The 24,068-nt window shown below is 36.7% G+C and overlaps 1 protein-coding gene across 2 annotated transcripts in view; it reads right to left on the bottom strand.

Annotated features, from left to right (window-relative positions):
* Nucleotides 1–24,068, bottom strand: part of RERG (RAS like estrogen regulated growth inhibitor) — a 128,065-nt gene that overhangs the window by 16,229 nt on the left and 87,768 nt on the right. The window contains exon 3 of one of the 2 annotated variants that reach the window (XM_027595679.2): nucleotides 3,572–3,628. The exons of the other annotated variant lie outside the window; for it this stretch is intronic. Within the exon in view, the coding sequence (XP_027451480.1) occupies nucleotides 3,572–3,628 (57 nt within the window). The remainder of the gene's footprint in view (nucleotides 1–3,571; nucleotides 3,629–24,068) is intronic. 2 annotated transcript variants of the gene reach the window in all.

Here is a 24,068-nt window from a genome sequence, read left to right as displayed (position 1 = left end):
AAAATTGCCCAATGTAAAGAATTGAACTTTTTTCCCTTAGCTTATATCCTTCAAACCACTTGGATGTTAAAAATATTTGCTTCTTCTATGAAATTCAAGTGCAAATAGACTACGGGTTTAGTTCTCTCTCATCCTCTCTCTCACCCTTGCTTGCATCCCTAACGGCAGTTGCTAAAATAATCCCTCTCCTTAAAAAACCAAAGAGCAAAACCCACTGAAATGAGAAGTCTGGGAGTCATTTGCTATCATAGTAGCAAACATTTCCTTCATAGATTTAACTTGGAGCAGTAGATATTCCAATTTTAATATGTTGAATGGTGTTCATAGTCTTCAGCTTCTCAGGGAGCAATAATTCTGTCACAGGTTGAAAACACTGCACCATTAAGAAACTTTTTCCCCTTCCTTTCTTTTATTGAAGTATAATTAACATACAGTGTTATAGTATGCCCCATGTTTTTTGAGGAAGGCTCTGAATTCAGAGTTCAAGGCTGGTTTTTGCAAATATGCCACTTAGCTTTTTAATGGTGGCTTTCCTTTTCGGTGGTAGTTTTGAAACTCTATGATAGTATGAAGTCAAGCCCAGGAAATTCTTGATTCATCTTGAATCAAATAGATGGGAGGGTGCCTGGGTGGCTCAGTCGTTAAGGAGCTGCCTTCGGCTCAGGTGATGATCCCAGGGTCCTGGGATCAAGCTCTGCATCAGGCCCCCTGCTCAGCGAGTAGCCTGCTTCTCCCGCTTCCACTCCCCCTGCTTGTGTTCCCTCTCCTGCTGTCTCTCTATCAAATAAATAAATAAAAAAAATCTTAAAAAAAATAGACGGGGAACCCCTGTAGGGTAAAATATTGGTGACTTCTAGCGTGCATGCGCGCAAACACACACACACACCAGTTTCGAGGGTGAGTTAATGAAACCCTCACCTGGAAGTGAGTCATACACCTGATACTCTTGAAGTCTGATCAACGCTCTTGTTGCTTAGCAGCAGTAATCCTTTTAGAACGGTACAGTACAAGGTCACTCAATAAAGTTTCATTGTTCTTAATGAAGGAAGCCTGTATTATAAATAACTGATGCAGGCAGATTTCTATTAACAGCAGTTGTTTTTCAGAAGGAATAAAACAAAAGGGACAATAAAACAAAAAGGAATAAAACTGATTAAAAATAGTAACATTGGTTACTGGACCATATTCAGAGAGGTAAAAAAATATGAGATCATTCTTTCTAAGCTTCATCTTTTTGTTGAGATATACTGGGATTGCTAAGTAAAATCAGGATTTTTCTACTCAACTCCCCATAAACCATTAAGATTCTCAGGAACTTTGTAAAGCTTAGATAAGTAATAAAAATATAAGAGGAGAGTATTTACGTGAAACAAACAATAGAAAGTAAATGATTTTTTAAAACCAAGTGCATTTTTGATCCAAATATATCATCTTAAGATTAGATTGTGGCTATGTTAAAAACATGTTAAAAATTTTTGATGCAGGCGCCTGGGTGGCTCAGTCGTTAAGCGTCTGCCTTCGGCTCAGGTCATGATCCTAGGGTCCTGGGATCGAGTCCCACATCAGGCTCCCTGCTCGGCAGGAGACCTGCTTCTCCCTCTCCCACTCCCCCTGCTTGTGTTCCTGCTCTCGCTGTGTCTCTCTCTGTCAAATAAATAAATAAAATCTTTTAAAAAATTTTTTTGATGCTGAAAAACTATTTAAAAGCAAAACCAGGGACACCTTGGTGGCTCAGTTGGTTAAGTATCTGTCTTCAGCTTAGGTCATGATCCCAGAGTCCTGGGATCAAGTCCCACATCCCCACATATGGCTCCCTGCTCAGCGGGGGAGCCTGCTTCTCCCTCTCTCTCTGCCCCTCCCTCTGCTTATACTCTCTCTTTCTCTCTGTCAAATAAATAAAATCTTTTAAAAAATAAAAGCAAAAACAGAGAAGTAAAGATTAATAAATGTAGAGACATGCTATTAGATTTTAAAAAACTGTATACCATAAAGATGTGAATCTTCTCAGAGTAATTTACAGTTTTAATGCAATTCCAATCAAAATCATGTCATGTTATGATAGACTTTTAAAAATTGGCCTGCAAGAATAAACTAGAAATACTAACCAAGGTAATTGTGTAGAAAGTTAAAGAAGGAGGACTTTCTCTACTGTGTGTCAAAATGTTCCAGAGAGCACAATTATCAAAAGAATGTGGTACTGGTGGTGGATATAAAAGGCAAATCTAGAGTTGCATCCCAGTGTAAATGATCCGATGTATTAAAAAAAAAAAAAAAAACAGCTTTGGAAGTAGGGGGGAAAAGAGGAGACTATTTAAGAAATAGTAGCAGGACAATTTGTCAACTATTTGGGAATACTGTTGGATCTTCAGTCTATACTTCTCACAAAAATAAGTCCCAGATAGGTTAAAAAGTTATAAATTAAATAAACTATAAGATCAATCTGTATTCACGTCTTTGTTTAGTTTTTCTTCATAGTACTTATCACTATTTAACATCTATTTGTTTATTAACTCTTCTATCTTTACTAGACTGTTAGCTCAAAAAAGCCAGAGGCTTTTTCTTTCTGTCTGTTGATTTATCCTCAGCACCTGGAATAATCTGACACATAGGAGGCATTTAATAATATTTGTTGACTGAATGAATAAAAGCAATGAAAAGAGGCACAAGAGGGAAGAAATCTCCCTTTTAACCTGAATGTATGTAAGCTTGAAGTCATAACTGAACCAAACGAAATGAAATTTTTTTAAAAAGGGAATAATCTTTGCCCATTTCATTATTCTGAGTAAGGCCAACTCAGCCTGGACTCTGTGCCTAGTAATGAAACGATGAATGCATGTTTCTCCCTCCTCCTCTGGATTCAAAGTTGTTGCCCTTTACAAACCAGCTGGGGTTCCTGAAGCATAAAGAACAAAAACTCAAAAGGATTAATTTGGAATAAAATTTGAAGCTTAAATTAGAACCCATGGATTGTCAGCATTGTTTTGAGGATGATGACTAAATAGGTATCTAATAAGTACTCTGTTTTGGACTACTTAAAAAGCCTGATGATTGCTTCATACATCAATATTATGCTGCTTTCAAGACCCACAGACACCAATTTTTGTTGCATCTTTTTTCTTTTTTTAAATAGGCTTTAATCAAACTCATTGGAGAGAAATATAGTTTATTCTTATGTTTTCCCAAAATCAGTATTTGGAAGGTTGATTTTCTTGGAATACTCCCCTCAGCATGCCAGTCTCTTCCACACCAGGTTAGCCTGGGCCACTGTGTCGTCCTTCTTCCACTAGAATGATGCTACATTTCCTGATGCGAGGGCATCGTGTTGTACCCACTTCCTTCTTGGCTCTGGTTTAACCTGATTTCTTCCTCTATGCATGAAAATCCTGCATGGTCCTAAGCACAGACAGCCTGAGAACATGTCCAGCTTCTTTAGGAACTTCTTTGTATGATTTGATAAGGCACTCCCCAAACAGCTGGTAGGTGCTTCAAAATGTTGCAACAGAAAATGTCATTGTCTCTTTTGGGTCATAAACTCTGACTGGAAAGGAGGAGGAAACAAAATCTGACCTACCAAGAGTGGGATCATATTCCCAGATGAACCGTTTGGTCAGGAATCTCACTACAAGAGCTGTGGAAAAAAAAAAAAGAGCAACATTTCAAACAAATTTGTTAATTTCCTTATAGTTCTTATCCTTGTACGGAAAGAGAAATAGCCCAGACAACTATAGGGCTTTACATTTCTTGGCATATAAACCCAATGCATTTATTTATGTTTGTTCAGGTACTTTTTCAATTCATATGGTGGCCTAAAAACTGGTATAATGTTTTAATGGTGCATTAATCAACAAGTTAGATTTATTCCTTTAGTTACAGGGTTAAAACAAACAAAAGACATCACAATGTGAAAATGCTCACATGTAACATTTTTAGCAAAACAATGAATTTGGATATAAAGTATCACAAAAGAGGTGTCTAAAGTTTGAATATTGGTAAACAATTAACAACAGTGAGTTGAAAACATGGTGATTTTAACTGTAATGAAAAGATCACTAGCTGGTAGTTTGTATTATCAAAAAAAAAACAGGTATGTAAGGGGCGCCTGGATGGCTCAGTCGGTTAAGCATCTGACTCTTGATTTCCAGTCGGGTCATGATCTCAGGGTTGTGAGATCGAGCCCCGTCTGGGGCTCCACGGTCAGTGGGGAGTCTGCTTGAGATTCTCTCCCTCTGCCCCTCCCCCACCCATGTGCACACACATGCTCTCTCTAAATAAAGAAATAAAATCTTTAAAAAAACCCAGATATTTAAAATTATGGATTTTATTAGTGACTCATTAAAGCTCATCAAAGGTGACACTGATGAAATAGTACAGTCAGAGGTAGGGTCTGGAACCATGTGAAACACTACTTGCACGATCTTCTCAACCCTTATTTCATCCCTATGAGGCAGATACTATGATTGTTCCCATTTTTCAAATAAGGAAACTGAGGCTCTGAACGCTCAACAGATTTCACTGAGCTCACTTAGCTAGTTAGTGACCAAGTCAGGACTTGAGCCCAAGCAGTCTGTTTCCAAAGCCTGTGATTTATCCATTGTTCTCAACTTACATTCAAGGCCGGGCCATCCAGATATGACTTGACTGGAAGCCGGGGACAGAAGGGGAACTGCGTAATGCGTGGGCTCCACTATTCTTAAAACCAGTGGGACACATGTTCAACATTTTCCCATAGGTGTCTTGAAAATAGCAGCTTTTAACCTTCTTAAAAATATTCTTTTGGAAAGGGGTGTCACAGACACTTTGAAAATGGAACGAAAGCTTGGAATTTTCTCCCTGGTAAAGTGTATGTACACACATTTTGGCAGATAATTTCAGCAGGCTAATGAGCCCTCTGAAGACCTTCAGCAGTCTTCCTGGGATCCCACCGACCCTCACTAGGGATTCAATGTCTATCATATTCTATAGTTCAAAAATATCTATTATTAGAGTATTTTTATTTTTTACCAAAATTCCCTGTATACAGTAGGCTAAAGATACTCCTTGAAGAAATACAACTAGTTAGTTGGAAGTTGCTATCAGTCTGTCCTTTGTTGCCACTGTAGGATCAACAGAAGTATATCGCCCCTACCATAGTGTCTTATGAGACTGTGAGAGATCACGGTGCAAATTGCAATGAGAACCTCATAAAACAGACCACAAACATATGCGGCTTGGCTGGAGAATGAAGTAGCAATGTTCTTTCTAATTACAGAGTGTGAGTCTGAATTGAAGCCAAATATTTGCATGCCTAAAGTAGCAAGGCCACTGACCCTATAATACTTCCCACAGTGAGTGTACTTGTGGTTTTATCTACAATTTTCAGAGTCTGTCACTGTTCACTCTCTTGAGAATGCATTTTTTTTTTTTTTTTGCGTTTAAGAAGCGGTAAGCAGTGGACATATTTTCCTGTTTTTAAATTAGCATGTTAGTAAACACAATTGCCAACAGTATTCAGAGTTCACCTTTTGTTAGAGTATGTAGGTTTTTTTTTAAGGATTTTATTTATTTATTTGACAGAGAGAGACACAAGTGAGAGAGGGAACACAAGCAGGGGGAGCGGGAGAGGGAGAAGCAGGCTTCCCGCAGAGCAGGGAGCCCGATGAGGGGCTCAATCCCAGGACCCTGGGATCATGACCTGAGCCGAAGGCAGACGCCTAATGACTGAGCCACCCAGGCGCCCCTAGAGTATGTAGTTTTAACTCTAAAAGTTTCACCCTGAAAATACATTTATCAGGCATCTTTAAGCAGTAAGGTAGGAAAATTAATAAAGGTTCACATAATTGAAGTTTGAACTTCCCCAATTCTAAAACCATTTAAAGTTCAATTATTTCTCAAAGAAATCTTTCTAAAATGTATTTGACACTCCATCGTTTTTCAAAACTGAGTATACTGAATAAAACTGAATCATTTTAAAATGTCCCGATCTTAGTTAACAACCTGGATTAGCGTCCTGTGCAGTTACTCAGTAGTACTTCGAGAAGCCATAGAATGGTTGAGGCAACACAACTCTAGAATGCTAGGGCTTTAAATAGTTTAGCTTTTGAATATACATATTCATACACACATACGCATACCTTTTTTCCTCCCTCAAATACCATGGCTTTCTCTTTTTTGTTTTTGAAAGATTTTTTTAAAAATGTATTTATTTGAGAGAGAGAGAGCATGCACGAGCAGGGGGGAGGGGCAGAAGGAGAGGGAGAGGGAGAAGCAGACTCCCCGCTGAGTAGGGAGTCTGACCTGGGGCTCCATCCCAGGACCCCAGGACAATGACCTGAGCCAAAAGGCAGACACTTAACCAACTGAGCCACCCAGGCACCCCTGGCTTTCTCTTTTTGCTACAGTCACTGAGACCTAAGACCACCTCCAATAACCAACCCATCTGTATGTCTCCTTTGTTACTTTTATTATTCCAAAGACCGTTGAGCCATATTAACAAGCTTGTTAGAATTTTTTCTCATATTAGAGTAAAGTAGCTCTGGGGTTGGATTCTAAGGAAGCTGTTCTACGAATATACACAGGATTCTCGTGACCTTCGAGATGTCATGCTTGTTGTTGAGAAGTTGTTCCTGCTTACTGCTGGGTTATTGGCTCAGGTTCAGAGAGGCAACTTCCAATGGGGCAATGTTACTGGGCTTTATCAATGAACTCAATCTAAACATTCTTAATATTTTTTAAGAGATGCACATTATTATAGGATGGTTATTTTAACAATAGGATCATACTTTTTAAAAAAAATCAGTCTATTTTTTTAAAGATTTATTTATTTATTTGAGACAGAGAGCACGAGCAGAGGGAGAGGGAGACAAGCAGTCTCCCCACTGAGTGGGGAGTCTGATGCAGGGGTCAATCCCAGGACCCTGAGATAATGACCTGAGCTGAAGTCAAGAGTCGGATTCGTAACCGACTGAGCTACCCAGGCGCCCGGAATTCAGTTTATTTCAAATGCAGTAAAAAAACATCAAAACCACATTGAAAAATCGATATGCCTTTTGTTTATTCTTAAAAGATGTGCTTTTATCTCTCTCACACACAGATTATTCATGGAAAAGACAAATGCATTGTCTATATTTTTAAGTTTTCAAAAATATTTTAATTTAAAATTATTTTTTAAAATATTTTATTTATTTATTTATTTGAGAGAGAGAATGAGGGACAGAGAGCACAAGAGGGAAGAGGGTCACAGGGAGAAGCAGACTCCCCACTCAGCAGGGAGCCCGATGCAGCACTCGATCCCAGGACTCCAGGATCATGACCTGAGCCGAAGGCAGTCGCTCAACCAACTGAGCCACCCAGGCACCCTAATTTAAAATTATTAAAGAATGAAAATAACTTTACATCTGTGGAAGTGGTATCTGTTAAAGGTTCTATTATTTACATTGTGTCTGAGGTGCTTACTGACATTCACCATTTACTGAGGGAACCATAAAACCTTAGTAGTATTTACCCACAAATTTGATTATAATTTTATTAGGAAATATAACTTTTGCAGGGGATATATCTTGCCATGTCTCCCCCACTCTGCCACTACCATTCACATCACATGGTTTCACCCGTCAACGATAATACAGTTGCTTCCTCAGTGCGGTCCCTCCTTCAGCTGCACCCCAACAACTCCCTCAAACTATTCTTCACGCAGCAGCCAATGTCTCTGTTAAAACTTAAACCACCTCATGCCACATCTTTTCCTCAAATTCTCCCTGACCTCATCTCATTGAATAAATATTTATCGAGTGTCTACTCTGTATCGGGTTCTGTTTTAGGGGTTTGGAATAATCTAGCAAACAATTCAAAGATCTCTGACCTTACCGAGCTTCTCTTCTCCTAGGTAGGAGGAGACAGATAAAAAATAAAAAGAAGAAAGAAGAAATATAATACATTAGAGGTGATAAGTGCTATGGGATAAAAAAAAGTAGAACAAGATAAGGGGATTTGGCATTGGGGGGTGAAGGTGTAAGAGTTATTATTTAAGATAGGGTGACCAGCATAACCCTCATTGAAAAGGTGGTGTAAGAAACAGATGAGAGACGATCCCTAGGGGGAACAGTGTTTGAAGGAGAGGGGATAGCCAACGCAAAGGCCCTAACGCAGGAATGTGTGCTTGATATGGTCAGGAAACAACAAACAAGCCAGTGTGGCTAAATCAGAATGAGGAATAATGAGTATAGTAGGAGATGAGGTCATTTCCGGCCACTCTCCTAGCCATGAGTTCCATAAATCTACTACTACTTCTACTACTGTTAATATCAACACGACCACCACCACTAATAATAATAATAATAAAAACAACTGAAATGCTATTTTATTATTATTATTATTATTATTATTATTATTATTATTATTTTACTTGATTCTTTAGAATGTATGTTCGTGAGTGCATTGCATTTGTTTAATTTATCACTGTCTTCTAGTATCTGGAACAGTGTCTGGCACATAGTAGACTGCAAAATACCTGTGGAATAGATGAAAAGGATACATCAATCCATGTCACACCTCACTCGTCTTAGCATAAGCAGGCATTGAGAGAAGCAGGAGCACAAACAATGCAAGAGAATTCACAACAGAACCATGCCACGTTTCCATAGCTTTTTCTTGAAAGTTTATATAAATATATATTCTGAAATGCCTTCTAACAGGTATTTCATAGTCCTTCTACAAATTATACTTCTGTAGTTTATTTACTTGGTTAATGCAAAATTGATTTAATTTTCTTTTGAATACCTTTCCTCTCCATCCCAACTACCCTGAGCAAAGGTTTTCTTTCGAGGTAAAATGGTGGCATTTGTAACATTTACTTTTGCTAGCAGGCTGATGTAAGACCTTGTTTTTCCTGAAGTTTTGAGGTCTGACATATTTTATTGGTTGCAGGTAAGTTTCTGCCTTCTGAAATATCTTATTTTCTTCCCATTGCCTTGAAAACCTACCTTTCCACTAAATAAGCCAAACATGTCTAAAAGTTAATCTAGAGAAGAACATTTTGCTGAATATATTACCTACTTGAATAATTCTTCATTATATGTGGTTTATTTTTTATATTACTGGAACCGAATTTCATGATTATCTATGAAACCTGGTTTCTAACAAAATGGAAAATTCACTAAGTAGAGTTTAATCCAAGGAAATATTATTTGAAGTGACATCAATGTAATAATTCAATAGGATAATATTTCATTTATAAGCAAATGCTAAAAGGCAACATTTCTACATTAAAATAGTTATGCCATTTTAAAAAAGTAACAAGTCTGGGCTAGTTATTCAAAAGAATTTCTGATGTCATTATCAAGATGAGGAAAACATCAAAAGTACCAACTGTAATGATCAAAATAATATTTTAAAATGAAATTTGATTGGATGTGATCTGTACAGCAAATCAACTTTTAGAAAGAAATGAATTTTTCAAGGTAAATGAAAACTAACACACATGATAGTCTTAAAAAATTTTTTAAAATATACTCAGGAGAGATTCCGACAGACCTTTCCAATGTTATTTTTTAGGCTCATAGTCTTAAAACAATTCTTGTGATGCCACTATTTTTCACTTATATGGTTTATGAAATAACATGAAATAACCTGATTAACATTGTTTATAATACAATTGTTTTATAGAGCCCTAAGCATGTATGACCTCCTAAATATTTGTGATTATTGTTCTCTATAGGTCTCTTAAAGAAGTATCCTTAATGTAATAATCTAGTCCTTTTGTCTGAAGGGAACTTTCCTGACTGATGTGTATTGAATGCTCTAACATTTAAAGCAGTTTCCAATGACCAGTCCTCTTCAAACTTCGGCTTTCTCATCTATAATATATAGCAATACCACCCTGTGGCTCAGAGTTGATTCCCTTGCTTCCCCTGATCCTCATACACCTTTGCAACCTGAATTTCAATCACTTCCTATAGCACTCCTGATGCTTACATCGGTCCTCCAGATTGCTTGTGCTACTTAATATCATGCACGTTCATCTCTTCATGCATCTAATCATGTTGTTCCTGCTGCCCTGAAGGTCTTTATCCAACTAATAAAATCCTAATTATCCTTCAAAATCTAGTTCAAATATAACCTCCTTTGTGAAACCTTTGCTTTCGTTCTGTATCAATTAGCTATCGCTGTTGAACAAATATATCCCCAAACTCAGCAGCATGCAACAATGAGCATTTATTATAGGAAAATTATAATGTGCTTATGGAACTATGGTCAACTGATTGTTCTGGAAAAAGCCAGCTAATGGTGTTTAAAATGGCCAGTTCAGATTTTTTTGGGATAGGAAAAGAATTTCTGTTTCAATTAAGAGTAGTTCAAAGAACACTGTTCTCTCTCTCTTTTTTTTTAAGATTTTATTTATTTAGTTGAAAGACTGAAAGAGAGAGAGAGAGCACGAGGAGGGGGAGCAGCAGAGGGAGAAGGAGAAGCAGACTCCCCACTGAGCAGGGAGCCCGACGTGGGGCTGGGTCCCAGGACCCCGGGATCATGACTTGAGCTGAAGGCAGATGCTTAACTGACTGAGCCACAAAGGCGCCCCAAAGAACACTGTTCTTCACCCGAATTCCTCCTGAATTCTGCCTATAATCCTGGTTCACACACCTGGTGAAAATCATTGATTTAATATATGCTCAAACATGGTGCTTGTTTTCTCCTACATTCATAACATAATGAAAAGCTATTATGAATATGTATTAAGTGATGTGTATGATTTTCATTCTGAAACCTGCAGGACCTTCATAAAAAATACATAGTTACTTTTAAGTTGTAAAAACTTATCTCAAAGTGTAGCTTTGAGATAGTCTTTAATGACTTTCCACAGACAGTCTGCTAAGTTCAGAACAATTATGTTGCAAAGAGTTTCAATTATTCTGTGAAAAACAAACAACTATTTTTGTTATGGGGAAAGAAAGCAAATGTGGATAATACTAGCACAATCATAGTCCACGATGGGTTGTGAGTATACTCACAGCTTGTTATCCAAGTCATTTTTCTATTTTTCTTTACATTTTTCAATGTTTAATAGAATTCTTAAAGCTTGAAAATTACGTGAAGACATTATAATAAACGTACACAGTATCCTAAATTGAAACTTCTCAAAATCAGGCTGCAGAGTAGCTCTTTTCCCTGCTTCTCTCCCTTTCCGTTACAGAATTTACTGTGTAATTACTTGGCCCGCAGAGAACAGGAGGCAGTGGGGTGTCATCCCAAGCCCACATGGATGGCCAAATCAACATTAAATGGCTTTCAGTTTGAAGTTTATGAACTATAGGTAAAATGTCGCAATAAATAAAGTATTTGAAAAATAATAAAAAAAAAAGAGAAGGATGAGAGAGTTTCATACCACTTGGGAACTGTTTTCTCGCTAAACACATCAATTTAAGCAATATCATAAAAATTGGGAAAGCATTTAAAAATAAACGCAGTATTGTTAGTATTGCTATCCACCTTCATTTAGTGAGTGTGCGCTGTTAGGTCAGGTGCTATGTGCTCTCTTTATATACACAGTTGATCCTTGAACAACACAGGTTTGAACTGTGTGGGTCCATTTATATGCACACTTTTTCTTTTCTTTTCTTTTTTTAAGATTTTATTTATTTGACCGAGAGAGAAAGCGAGCACAAGCAAGGGGAGCAGCAGACCTAGGGAGAAGCAGACTCCCCGCTGAGCATGGAGCCCGATATGGGGCTCGATCCCAGGACCCTGGGATCATGACCTGAGCCGAAGGCAGCCGCTTAACTGAGCCACCCAGGCACCCCAATATACGCACATTGTTTTTTCAATAAATACAGTACAGTACTGTAAATATATTTTCTTTTCCTCATGATTTTTCTAATAATATTTTCTTTTCTCTAGTTTACTTTATTGTAAGAATACAATATCTAATACATAACATACAAAATATGTGTTCATTGACTATTAATGGTATTGGTAAAGCTTCTGGTCAACAGTAAGCTATTACTTAAGTTTTGGGGGAGTCAAAAGTTAAACATGGATTTTCAACTGCACGGGAGGTTGGTATCCTTCACCCCTGCATTTTTCAAGGGCCAACTGTACGTCTTTACCCTTCGTTGCCCTATAGCACAGAATATATGTATCTGTGTGCATCAGTGAAGAAATTGAAGCTCAGATTATTTACATTTCTTCCTGAAATACATGCCCACCTTTCAATGCCTCACCCTCATTTAGTGGAATCCCCTTTCTACAGATCAGGAATTTGTCATCAGACAGCTGATGAGTCCTGCTGATGTACTCCTCAATGGCTACTAAACTCTTATTTGGAAAAATTTGGGGATGAAAATTATATGTACGTTACATATAGGGTGCATTTTGAAGAAAATATGTTGTGTAGTCACAAACACCGCTTTCAATGCAAAAGAAAATAATTAAAACCCTGGTACAAAATAAACCCTGAAATGTCTCTAGGAAAAAAGTGACTTTCCAGACATAAGCTCCTGAACATTCATGAGTTTCTTTTATTTTCTCCATATGGAGCACTAACACTGTTCTTCTCATTCTGTAATCCATGGTGTATAAAAACATACACAAGACAATGTAGTCATCCTTATGATACGATTTTGCTTCATTCTTTTAAAGTCATTGACTGTTTCTCTAAGGTGTCTTTTAGAGTTCATTATTATTATTTTAAATAAAATGCAGAGATCTTAACTTCTTTTGGGCACTCCATAACTATTTTCAGGCTCATTTCTCTCTTTTTTTTTTTTAAGATTTTATTTATTTAACAGAGAGAGAGAGAGAGAGCGAGGGCAGGAACACAAGCAGGAGGAGTGGGAGAGGGAGAAGCAGGCTTCCCACTGAGCAGGGAGCCTGATGTGGGGCTCAATCCCAGGACCCTGGGATCATGACCTGAGCTGAAGGCAGACGCTCAACGACTGAGCCAGCCAGGCGCCCTCATTTCTTTTTTAAAACTTTGCACCCTTGCAAGTCCAAAAAAGCTAAACCTAGTCAGCATATTAAGTAGGTGATATAGAACTAAATCAAAGAAAGAAGAAAAGAAAGAGGTACTTAGAATGGAATAGACTCATCGACGGAGTTACAATTCATCACAAAGCATTTCTTTTTTTTTTCCCACTGTTCAAAATTTATTTGGTATTTTACTTGGTCTGACACTTAGGATAGTTGGTTGCATTGTCTTTTTACATTATATGGCCATGTACACTATATTCTGACATACGTGGTACACAAAATAAGATCCTTTAGGACAGTTAGGCACAATACATGCAATACTGAATTTAGACATTGGATCCCAGCATGTCATCACATAGCATTTCTATCTGTGGTTAAGTAGTGAAGCACCACCTCCCCTTTAAAGTCTTCCCTGGCCTTCTCAAGCCATGAATCACTACCTTTCGGCCATCAAATTGTCATGTGTTTCTTCTCTGTTGTAAAACATGTACAGTTGTCTTGTAAACATGAATTTACATTCCTGTATGTCTTACAGATTCTGAGGTTGTAGATTAAGCCTTGTTCATCTTCATCTCCAGTGGCTGGCACACTACCCAATACATGACATGTGCTCAGTAAATATTTGAGAAATAAATGAGAAAACAATAAAAAACTAGATAAATTACTTGGCTCCCATATTACCAGTGTACTCAGTCTATACTCCAGGGTGTCTTTATTATTTAAAAACACGTTCTTTAAAGTAACTTCCATTGAATATATATCACCACTTCTCAATTCAGATGTCCATTGCAAACCTGATGGACTGAGAAGGCAGGATCCACCATGCCTCTTCTCCTCAGCCAGAGAAGAACCATGATCCCCGATCTCATACTAATAGCAGCCTTAGGTTTAACTCCAACACTGCAGTGGTAAAAAGCTTCACAGAAGTAAAAATAAGCAAACTTACAAAAATAGAGGGAATTGTACTATTTGTGGAGATAGTTTATCGATGAATAAATTTGTGGAGACTCCATTTATTAATGATATTAGTTGTTGGATTAAAAGTGTATATACTCTTCAAAAATATCTTTAGGGAGGTTTTAGTAATGTTTTAACTAAAAACATGAATGGGAATTCTGGAACGCTAAATATCAGAAGGGGAGTTTGTATTGAATCCTGGCTACAAGCTTATTTATTTCTGAAAACATGCTTAAAGGTAGGAATTAATATTTCTATTTTACATGTAAGAAACCTGAACTGAAAAGTAAATAAACTTGTGTATTTTACAAAGCAGTGAAGTGACAGACTGAGATTAAACCCAGGTTTGTTTACTTTAAACCTTCAATACACACCACTGTATTTTAATATTTCTATGGGTATGATATAATTCTGAATGGTTGACATTGTTTTCCAGATGAGCATGCTTCTTATGGAGAAGCATGCTTTGAAAAAGCACATTTTTTTGTTCATCACTAGATTTCTTCATCCTTAGTGGAGGGAATATCCATGACCAGAAACCATGGCAACACAGAAAGAGAATATGAATTTCAAAAAGGAAACTCTTATATAGATATGATTTTTGTTTTTCTCTTGAGCAGATCCTTAAGGATGCAGCAAAGGAGGAAAAGAAGTGTATAATGATACAGATGTAAAGTAGAATGTGATAAGCAACTGTTTCCTTAGTGGTTTCCTCAGACACTAGCAAGTTCATTCTTTCAACAACAAAAAAACAGAAAGTCAGGAACCATTTTAGTCAATGAAGGAAACAGGGAAGAAAATAAGATTCAGTTTCTATTCTTGAGGAGATGAGAGTCTGTGGCTTTGCGTGTTTCAGGAAAAATAAAAAGATCCACGGGTAGAATATTATCTAATTTAAGTCCTGTTATGATGTCTGGGTAAAAGAAGGAAAGCCAGATGGAGATGAGTCCAACCGACTTTAGTGCCTCAGAGAAAAAGAAAAAAAAAAAAAAAACACTTGTGTTTTCTGGAAGACAGAATGTAACAGACAAAATCCACATAGTATGTATAAAGCATCAAGCCTATAACTGCTTCTTTTCCATCTTAGAGACAGCAAACTAGAAGGTTTACCTAAAAGATAAGAGGAAGTTCAGTTTCACCTTCTTCCCTTTATCACCTAGACTTCTATCACCCTCCTGTTAAATCAAGACTCAAAAAATAAAAAGACTCAAATCTCCCTATTCCCCCACCTCCTGGGTCCAATACTCTGGTCCTTCATACCTTATTCCTGGGTCTTTCCTCAACCACCAACCCTCAAATTTATGTTTTTCTTTTTAGCAGTCCTCTCTTTTCTTGATTACGCTAGCCTCCTCTAAGAAACATGGGCCATTGTGCCTAAAATCAAAGTCAGCTACGGAGATCTCAGCACTGAGCCTTGGTCTAGTAAGGTCATGTCGTGTGGAGGCCAGGACAGCTCTTTGAAGTTTTGGCTTAACAACTGTCAGTGATAGCTGAGACCAAGAATGCATAGTTTGGAATCTCAGGACCCATAGCGGGAAGGAGCTAAAAGCCCTTTCTGAACTATGGAGCTGGGCTAAAAAGGAAATGTCAAAAAACTCCAGCAAACTGTGTGATTTAAAATGTCAGATCTTAAGGAGAGGGGCTCAGAGCAAAGACAGGTACACAGAATTCAGATTTCAGAAATACTGATATCTAAATTTAATAATTTTCAAGTGCTTATTCCTTTGGCTCTCTCATTAATTCTTTCACTTCTCCCTACTCCCCTATGAGTTCTACACACATCCATTTAATCAATAAATATTTATTGAGCACTGTGCTAGGCACCAAAGAAAGCAAGACCGAAAGGATTCCCTAAGCAGGATATTAGAAATGACTTCATATTAGAGCTGAATTTTGAGCTGGGTCTTGGATGAGTTGAAGCTTGCAAATAAGGAAGAGCATTTCAAGCAAAGAGGAATGGCCAAAGACCTAGACATGGAAGAGCCTGGTTTAGTTAGGAAACACATGTGGTTCAGGGTAGGTTGAGGGGTGTGAGGGTAGAGCTACGTGGAGGGTAGGTTGCGAGGCTCTTCAGAAACTGGACTAGGAAGGTGCCCATATGTCACCTTGAAGAGCTTGGATTTTACTCTGAAGCCTATGAACAAACAGTGACCTGAGTAGGGGGATGGCTCAATATGAACTGGTTACCTACAGAAATTGTTCATTGATTAGCTGTAGAGAGTGAGGCAGAGAAATCAGTCCATATGGAATAAAAGTCTGGGGTAGCATTATTATTTGAGGCAGAATATAATGAGGAAATGATACAAGAGCAAGTGAGAAGAAAAAAAGCAAGTGAGGTTAGGCTTGAACATGTTGCACATGAGACATTAATGAGAACATCCAGATAGAGAAGTTCCTTCCATCCACCCATCCATCCATCCTCTAGCCTTCCATTCACCTACTCATCTAACAGACATTCAAAATATATTCTTTAAATATCTCTCATGTCCCAGACACTGCTTGACACTATCATGTAGGCCGCTGACATCCCACTCCTGAAGCTGGAGGAAGTGATCTTTGCCACAGTGACACTTTGGTAGTGACTAGTAAATGCAATGGGCATGGATAAGATGTCCCACGTAGGTAGTTTAAAGTAGGAAAAGAGGATTTAACACAAAACCCTATAGTCAGCCTTATCTCATGGTGATCTTTTTTGCTTCCTATGTTTTCCCCCACCCCAGCTCCTCAAAATTTCTAGCTAAACTACAAAAATTAACAGATCAAGCCAAGGGACAAAAATTTGCTCATATAGCTGTAGTTTCTGAAGCAGTCCATCTCCCACTCCCACCTCCCCGCTGCCCCTTGCTCTACTCCCTATGAAGGTCAAAATAATTTGACAAAAAAACCCTTAAGCCATATAAAAACATAGAGATGGAGTAATTTAATGGAAATTTAAAGTTAATGCAATATAAAAGGGAGTACTTTTATAATGCCACAAGTTAAAATGAGAAGTAAATTAGTTCCAGATGGGTGTCTAGGGGGTGCTTTTAAATTATTAGGTTTAAGCCTGAAAATTTTGACTTGTACTGCATTCTGACAAAAATATCACTCTGAGAGAGAGTTACAGAATAAACGTCAGTCCTCTTCACAAGGAATTTCTTAAAGATAAATGGTATAATCTTCAAGAAGTGTGAGGCAAACACTTGTCTCTGAAAACCTACTCTGGGAGTCTAGCTTCAGTGCATTCCAAGTCCTAAGAATTAGTAAGGTAAGGGTTAATTTGATATGATAACTGGGTTTTAGGATGACAAATGAGAATGGGAACAATGGTAGAACCATGACTTGTCATTCCTAACAAGTCTGATAGGGAGCAGAGGTTAGGGGATGCTTATAAAGAACGTAAAATCAAAAAGGTTTTGTTTTAAATTTAAAAATTAACTTGTATGCCTGAATAACAATAAATTCTTCCTGAATTTAAACTTAAAGTAGAAATAAGAGGAATTAAACTTGGGATATGGTAATAAACTGATTTGGCTTTGTCTTTTTGTTTGCATAAAGGTTAATAAACCTAAAGCTATAGATTCCGTGCCCAAGAATTCAAGCCAGTTTTATATAAGTTGAAAATTATTATTCATTTTAACTATAAGTGATGCTTAAGAATTAAATTACTGGGGCACCTGGGTGGCTCAGTAGGTTAAGCGTCTGCCTTCAGCTCAGGTCATGATTCTGGGGTCCTAGGATCGAGCCCCACGTTGGGCTCTTTGCTCAGTGGGGAGCCTGCTTCTCCCTCTGCCTGCCGCTCCCGCTGCTTGTGTGTTCACTCTCTCTGTCAAATAAATAAGTAAAATCTTTTTTTAAAAAAAGAATTAAATTACTAAGGGCACCTAGATGGCTTGGTGGGTTAAGCATCCGACTCTTGATTTCAGCTCAGGTCATGATCTCAGGGTCAGGGGATCAAGCCCCACTGGGCTCTGCACTGGGTGTGGAGCCTGTTTAAGACTCTCTCTCTCACCCTCTGCTCCTCCCTCCCTCTCCCCTACCTTGCTTGCACGCTTTCTCTCTAATAAAAAAATAAATAAATAAGTTGCTCTATTTTTCGAACCAGAGTTTTTAACTTAATAGTTTGTAATTTTTTATGTTTTTTATTAAAAATAATAGTTTGTACCAAGACATTATATTTAAACAGAATTATCTGCACTGTATTGTGTATTTTTCTAAATTTTCAAGGAATTTGAATATAAAATGTGTATTTTTTAACTTTTACTTTTTTCTGAAAGAGGAAATACATATAGTGTTAATATCTGAATTCTTCCTATGCTTATTTTGTTTGAGCATGTGAGAAACTGGCAACTGAAAACATTTGGACTTTGTTCGGACATAAAAGTAATTCAGAGTCACTAAGTATTCCAGAGAAGCAGAGGAATATCTCATATAATCCCCTTCTTTTATAAAGAACCAGGGAGCTTACCAGTTACTCTGCTCCTACATGCCCTCTGCCCCAGACTCAAGTTTGCTTCCTGCCTATATGGGCATGTATAGATTTAATAGGCTGTGGCTATGACTCTAGCCCAGAAGGGGTTACCTCTAGCAATAGGTGTTTCCATTTGCAGCCCTAACACCAATCCTACTGCTATCTTTATAGCCTCATTAAACAAAACCAAAAAAATGGGAACTTAAAAAGTCACAATGTGTATGGAGAACTAGAGAGGAATTGTGAGAGACTGGGCTAGAAAATTACTCCTGTTCTGAAAAGTTGATAAGCCAAACGAAGAAATTCCAATTATGCTTACAATGATGAGAAGCCATCAAATTATTATAAACACAAAGATGCCCTGATTATCTTTTTGTTTTATCAGGGACACTGCCTTTCAGTGCCAAGATGAACAAGGGGGATGCAGGCAAGTCTGGAGACAGGAGAACCAAAAAGGGAGCAGGTCCAGTACTAGGAGAGAAAAAAAAGCATGAAACCAGATGGCTCCTCCTTCACTCCTATCCACTAGTCAATGTGTCAAGTCATCATTGGGATTATACAGTACGTAGCCTTTTCAGTCTGACTTCTTTCACTTAGCAATAGGCATTTAAGTTTTTTCTATTTCATGTCCTGGCTCAAGAACTTGTTTCTGTTTCTTGCTGAGTAATCCATTGTATACCACAGTTTGTTTATCTGGTCAGCAACTGAAGAACATCCTAGAGGCTTCCAATTTTTGGCAATTATGTTTTGGCTGTAACCATTCATACGAGGGCATTTATGTAGACATAAGTTATCAGATAGTTGGGTAAATATGTAGGAGCACAATTGCTGGATTATGATAAGATTATATTTAACTTTATAAGAAACTGCAAAACTGTTTTCAAAGTGGCTGTACCATTCTGCATTTCCACTAATAATGAATGAGAGTTCCTGTTGCTCTCTATTTTTGAAAGCATTTAATACTGTCCATTTTGTTTTGATTTTTAAAAATTTTTTGCCAAATAGGTGTGCATTATTATCTCTTTGTTGATTTGTTTATATGTTTGCTGCAATTCTCTAATGATACATGATATTGATAATCTTGTCATTTGATTTTTTTGCCATCCATATATCTTCTTTAGTAAGGTGTCTGTTCAGATCTTTGGCCCATTTTTAAAAAAACAGATCAGTTTTAGATGTTCTGCCTATTTATCCCTTCCTCCCTCATAAAACCTGGCAATCACTAATCTTTTTCTTGTCTCCGTAGTTTTGCCTTTTTCCAGAATGTTAAATAGTTGGATGCATAGAATATGTAGCCTTCTCAGGTGGCATTTTTCACTTAGTAATACACACTTACGGTTTTAGCATGTCTTTTCATGGCTTTATATAGCATTTCCTTTTTGTACTGAATACTATTCCATTGTCTGGATGTAGCACAGTTTATTTATCCATTCAGTTATTTAAGGACATGTTGGTTGCTCCCAAATTTTGGCAATTTTGAGTAAAGTGGCTATAAACATTCACGTGCAGGTTTTTGTATGGACATAGGTTTTTAATTCACCAGGGGAAACACACACCTAAGGAGTGTGACTGCTGGATTGTATTGTAAGAGTATGTTTAGTTTTGTAAGAAACCATCAAACTATCTTCTAAAGTAGCTGCACCATTTTGCATTCCCACCAATAGTGAATGAGAGTTCCTGTTGCTCCACATCCACATCAGCATTTGGTGTTGTCAGTGTTTTGATTTTGTCCATTCTAATAGTGTGTAATGGTATCTCATTGTTGTTTGCATTTTCAGTTCTGTAATGACAGATGATGTGCAACATCTTTTTATATACTCATTTGGCATCTGTATATCTTCTTTGGTGAGGTATCTATTCAGATTGTTTTTTATAACTGGGTTATTTTTCTTATTTTTGAGTTTTAAAAGTTCTTTGTATATTCTGGATAATTGTTCCATATCAAAATATCTTTTGCAAATATTTTCTTCCAGTCTGTGGCTTTTCTTTTTGTCCTCTTGACAGTGTGTTTCTCAGAGCAGAAGTTTTTAATTTTGAAGAAGTTTGGTTTATCAGTTATATCTTTTATGGATCATGCCCTTGGTGGTATACCTAAAAAGTCACTGTGCTATCCTAGGTCACCTAATTTTTCTCTTGCATTATCTTCTATGACTTTCATAGTTTTGTATTTTGTATTGAGGTCTATGATCCATTTTGACTTAATTTTTGTGAAGAGTATAGGGTCTGTGTTAAGATTCATTTTTCTGCATGTGGATGTCTGGTTGTTCTAGCATCATTTGTCAAAAAGACTATCCTTGCCTCATTGTATTACCTTTGTTCCTTTGTCAAAGACACTTGACATTATTTATGTGGGTCTATTTCTGGTCTCTCTAGTCTGTTCCATAGATCTATGTGTCTGTCCTTTTGCCAATACCACATGGTCTTGATTACTGTGGCTTAGAGAACACCTTGGGAAGTCAGGTACTGTCAGTCTTCCAACTTTGTTCCTCTCTTTCTATATTGTGTTGGCCCTTCCAGGGCTTTTGCTTCTCCATGTAGACTTCAGGATCAGTTCTTCTATATATACAGGTTGAAAATGAGTGGCGGACCAGGGGTCATCCTATCCTTGTTTCTGATCTTAGTGGAGAAATTTCTAGTTTCTCACTATTAATATAACATTAGCTGTAGGTTTTTCAGCTGTTCTTTATCAAATTGAGAAAGTTCCTCTCTAGTCCTAGTTTGCTAAGAGTTTTCATCATAAATGGGTGTTAGATTTTGTCAAATGCCTTTTTTATGCATCCATTATTATGACCATGTCATTTTTCTTCTCTTGCCTGTTTATGTGATAGGATGAATATATTAACTGATTTTTGAATGTTGAACTAGCTTGCATACTTGGGCTAAACTACACTTGGTTGTGGTATATAATTTTTTTGTAGACAACACCTCGTTGTTTGGGTTTTCTTATCCACTCTGACAATCTCTTTCAATTGGAGTATGGAGATCATTCACATTTAGAGTGACTATTTAAATAGCTGAATTAATATCTACCATGTTTCTAATCATTTTCTGTCTGTTACAATTATTGTTTCTTTTTTCTTCTTCCCTCTTTCTCTGGCTTCTCTGGGTTTCACCGAGCAGTTTATATAATTCCATTTCTGCTCCTCTGTTAGCATATCAATTATTTCTTTTTAAGAAAATTTTAGTGGTTTTTTATAATTTGCAATATAAATTTACAACCAAGTCCACTTTAAAATAATACTATACTGCTTCACGGGTAATGCGAGTTACTTTATATTAGGATATTCCCAATACCTCTCTTTCATCTCTTATAACATCACTGTCACTCGTTTCACTTATCCATATGCTATAAAATACCAATACATTGTTACCATTATTACTTTGAATAATAGTTATCTATTAGGTCAATTAAGAATAAGAAACGTAAAAGTTTTTATTTTGCCTTCATTTATTTTTTCTGCAATGCTTTTCCTTTTTTTTATGTAAATCTGGGTTTTTGATCTATATCTTTTTCTCCTTCAGGAAGAACTTCTTTGAACATTTCTTAGGTAGGGCAGCTCAGCTAGTAATGAATTCTGTTAGTTTTTGTTTGAGACAATCTTCACTTCTTCACTTCTGAAGGATAATTTCTATTTCTATATCCTTTCTAATATAAAATTCTAGGTTGGGTTTTTTTTTCTTTCAACATTTTAAGTATTTCACTACACTCTCCTCTTGCTTGGCTTCTGATGAGAAGTCAACTGTATACTTCTTATACTTACTCCTCTACAGGTAAGATGACCCCACCCCATTCCAGTTTCTTTCAAGATATTCTCTTTGGTTTTTTCAAGATTGAGTATGATATGCCTATGTATTCATTTTTTTGGTATTCACCCTGCTTGGTGTTCTCTGAGATTTTTTAAACTATAGTTTTGGTGTCCGTTACTAGTTTTGGAATATTCTTAGTAATTATCTCAAATATTTCTTCTGCTCCATTCTCTTTCTTTTCCTTATGGTATTCCAACTATATGCATTTTGTACCTTTTAGGATTATCCTACAGTTCTTAGATATTCTGTGTTTTTCTCTTCACATTTTAGCTTGGGAAATTTCCTTTGACATATGTTAAAGTTTACTGATTCTTTCCTCAGCTGTGTGCAGTCTACTGATGAATCTATCAAAGGCATTCATTTCTTTTACAGAGTTTTCCATTTCCAGCATATTCTTTGATTCTTTCATAAAGTTTCCATCTCTGTTTACATTTTTTATCTATTCTTGCATGTTGTCTACAGTTCATGGAGAACAGTTCACAGTTCCATTAGTTTTTATCCAGGTAAGCTAATCTTGGCTGTGATTTTCAATATTTGCCTCTCTCCAGATTTTAAGATATGGTGGATTGCCCAGCAGCTTCACTTTTTTGGTCCAAAAAAAGTAACTGATTTTGTTTGTTCAGCTCTTTTCTTGTTTTAAGGGTAGGAGTGATGATTTAGAAACTCTTTACATTTCAGGGCTGAAATTGGAAGGTTGTCCAGCATTTTTACATAATAAGTAGACCTCAGAGCTCCTTCACCCTGTTGTTATTTCTGCCTCTTTAGTATTCTCTCACTCTTCTTCCAGCTCAGCCATGCATTATCTTTATTCTAGCATTTTAAAATAATATATTATTCACATATTTTTAAGTGTGCAATGTAAAGACAGATTTCACTGACCTACATCAACATCATAGGCCTGGAAACAGAACTCAACTGACAAGTATTTATTATTCCATCATTAGTATTATTTAGTTTATTTCTAACTTTTTCAAATTACTCATATTTACCCAAATTTACATACTGCACAAGAGTATTTAGTTCATAGATATGATTATATATATCATCACAAACTCTTGATTCTTCTCCATTAATAAGTAAAAGTGTTTTCAAATTTTTTCATAGCCTCATAACCTTACACGTGTTATGTCTTAGCCTTAATAATCCCAGAGCCATTGATTTATTCAAATTGAAAAGTTATATTTCAGATTCAGTTTCCTAATCTTATCTTCTTTTCAACACAAATGACAAAAGCATATTCTCTTGCTAGCAGTTTCTCTAAGAGTAAATTGTCAGGCAAAACCAAAATCTAACAGCTAAAAATTTATAGACACAGAGTAAAGTTTCCATGTTACCCACTAGAGTATTTAATAAAAAGATTTTACTTTATACTTTATCTGTTTTGTTCCTTTGTTCTGAAATAAATTAATATAAAAGCTCACCAAATCATTGTCATGTTCATTTATTTATTACATACATGATCTCAAGATGAATATATGGTTGACAAGGCTCACATGGTGTGATTTGAGTCTCAATTATGGATTATTGGTGGTGATCTATCAATTAGTCTTTTTTCATTTTGATTTTTCTAGCATTTTCTCTGGATAAAAATAATATTTTGGGTCCCAGGAGAAGAAAAAATGGGGGGAGAAAAGAAATGAAAAATGTAATACTAGTCCTTCTAATTAGATAAGTTACACCATTTAAAAATTTCACTGGCATATGTTTTACACACTTTCTAAAACTATACTGTCATCTGTTACATTTCATTTTGAAATAATTGGCACAATTTGATGCATACATTGTCAAAAGCACACAACTTAACAACTCTCTTCTAGCTGTTCCAAACCCATTTTTCAGTGTGGGATAGAAAAGCAATCTGCACCTAGCAGGGAATACATTTGGATGCAGAACAGAGTGACCTCACAGAACCCTA

Source organism: Zalophus californianus, chromosome 9 (assembly GCF_009762305.2).
Source record: "Zalophus californianus isolate mZalCal1 chromosome 9, mZalCal1.pri.v2, whole genome shotgun sequence".
Classification (NCBI taxonomy): Eukaryota; Metazoa; Chordata; class Mammalia; order Carnivora; family Otariidae; genus Zalophus; species Zalophus californianus.
Note: the sequence above shows the minus strand (reverse complement) of the source record. Positions and strands in the feature narration are given on the sequence as shown.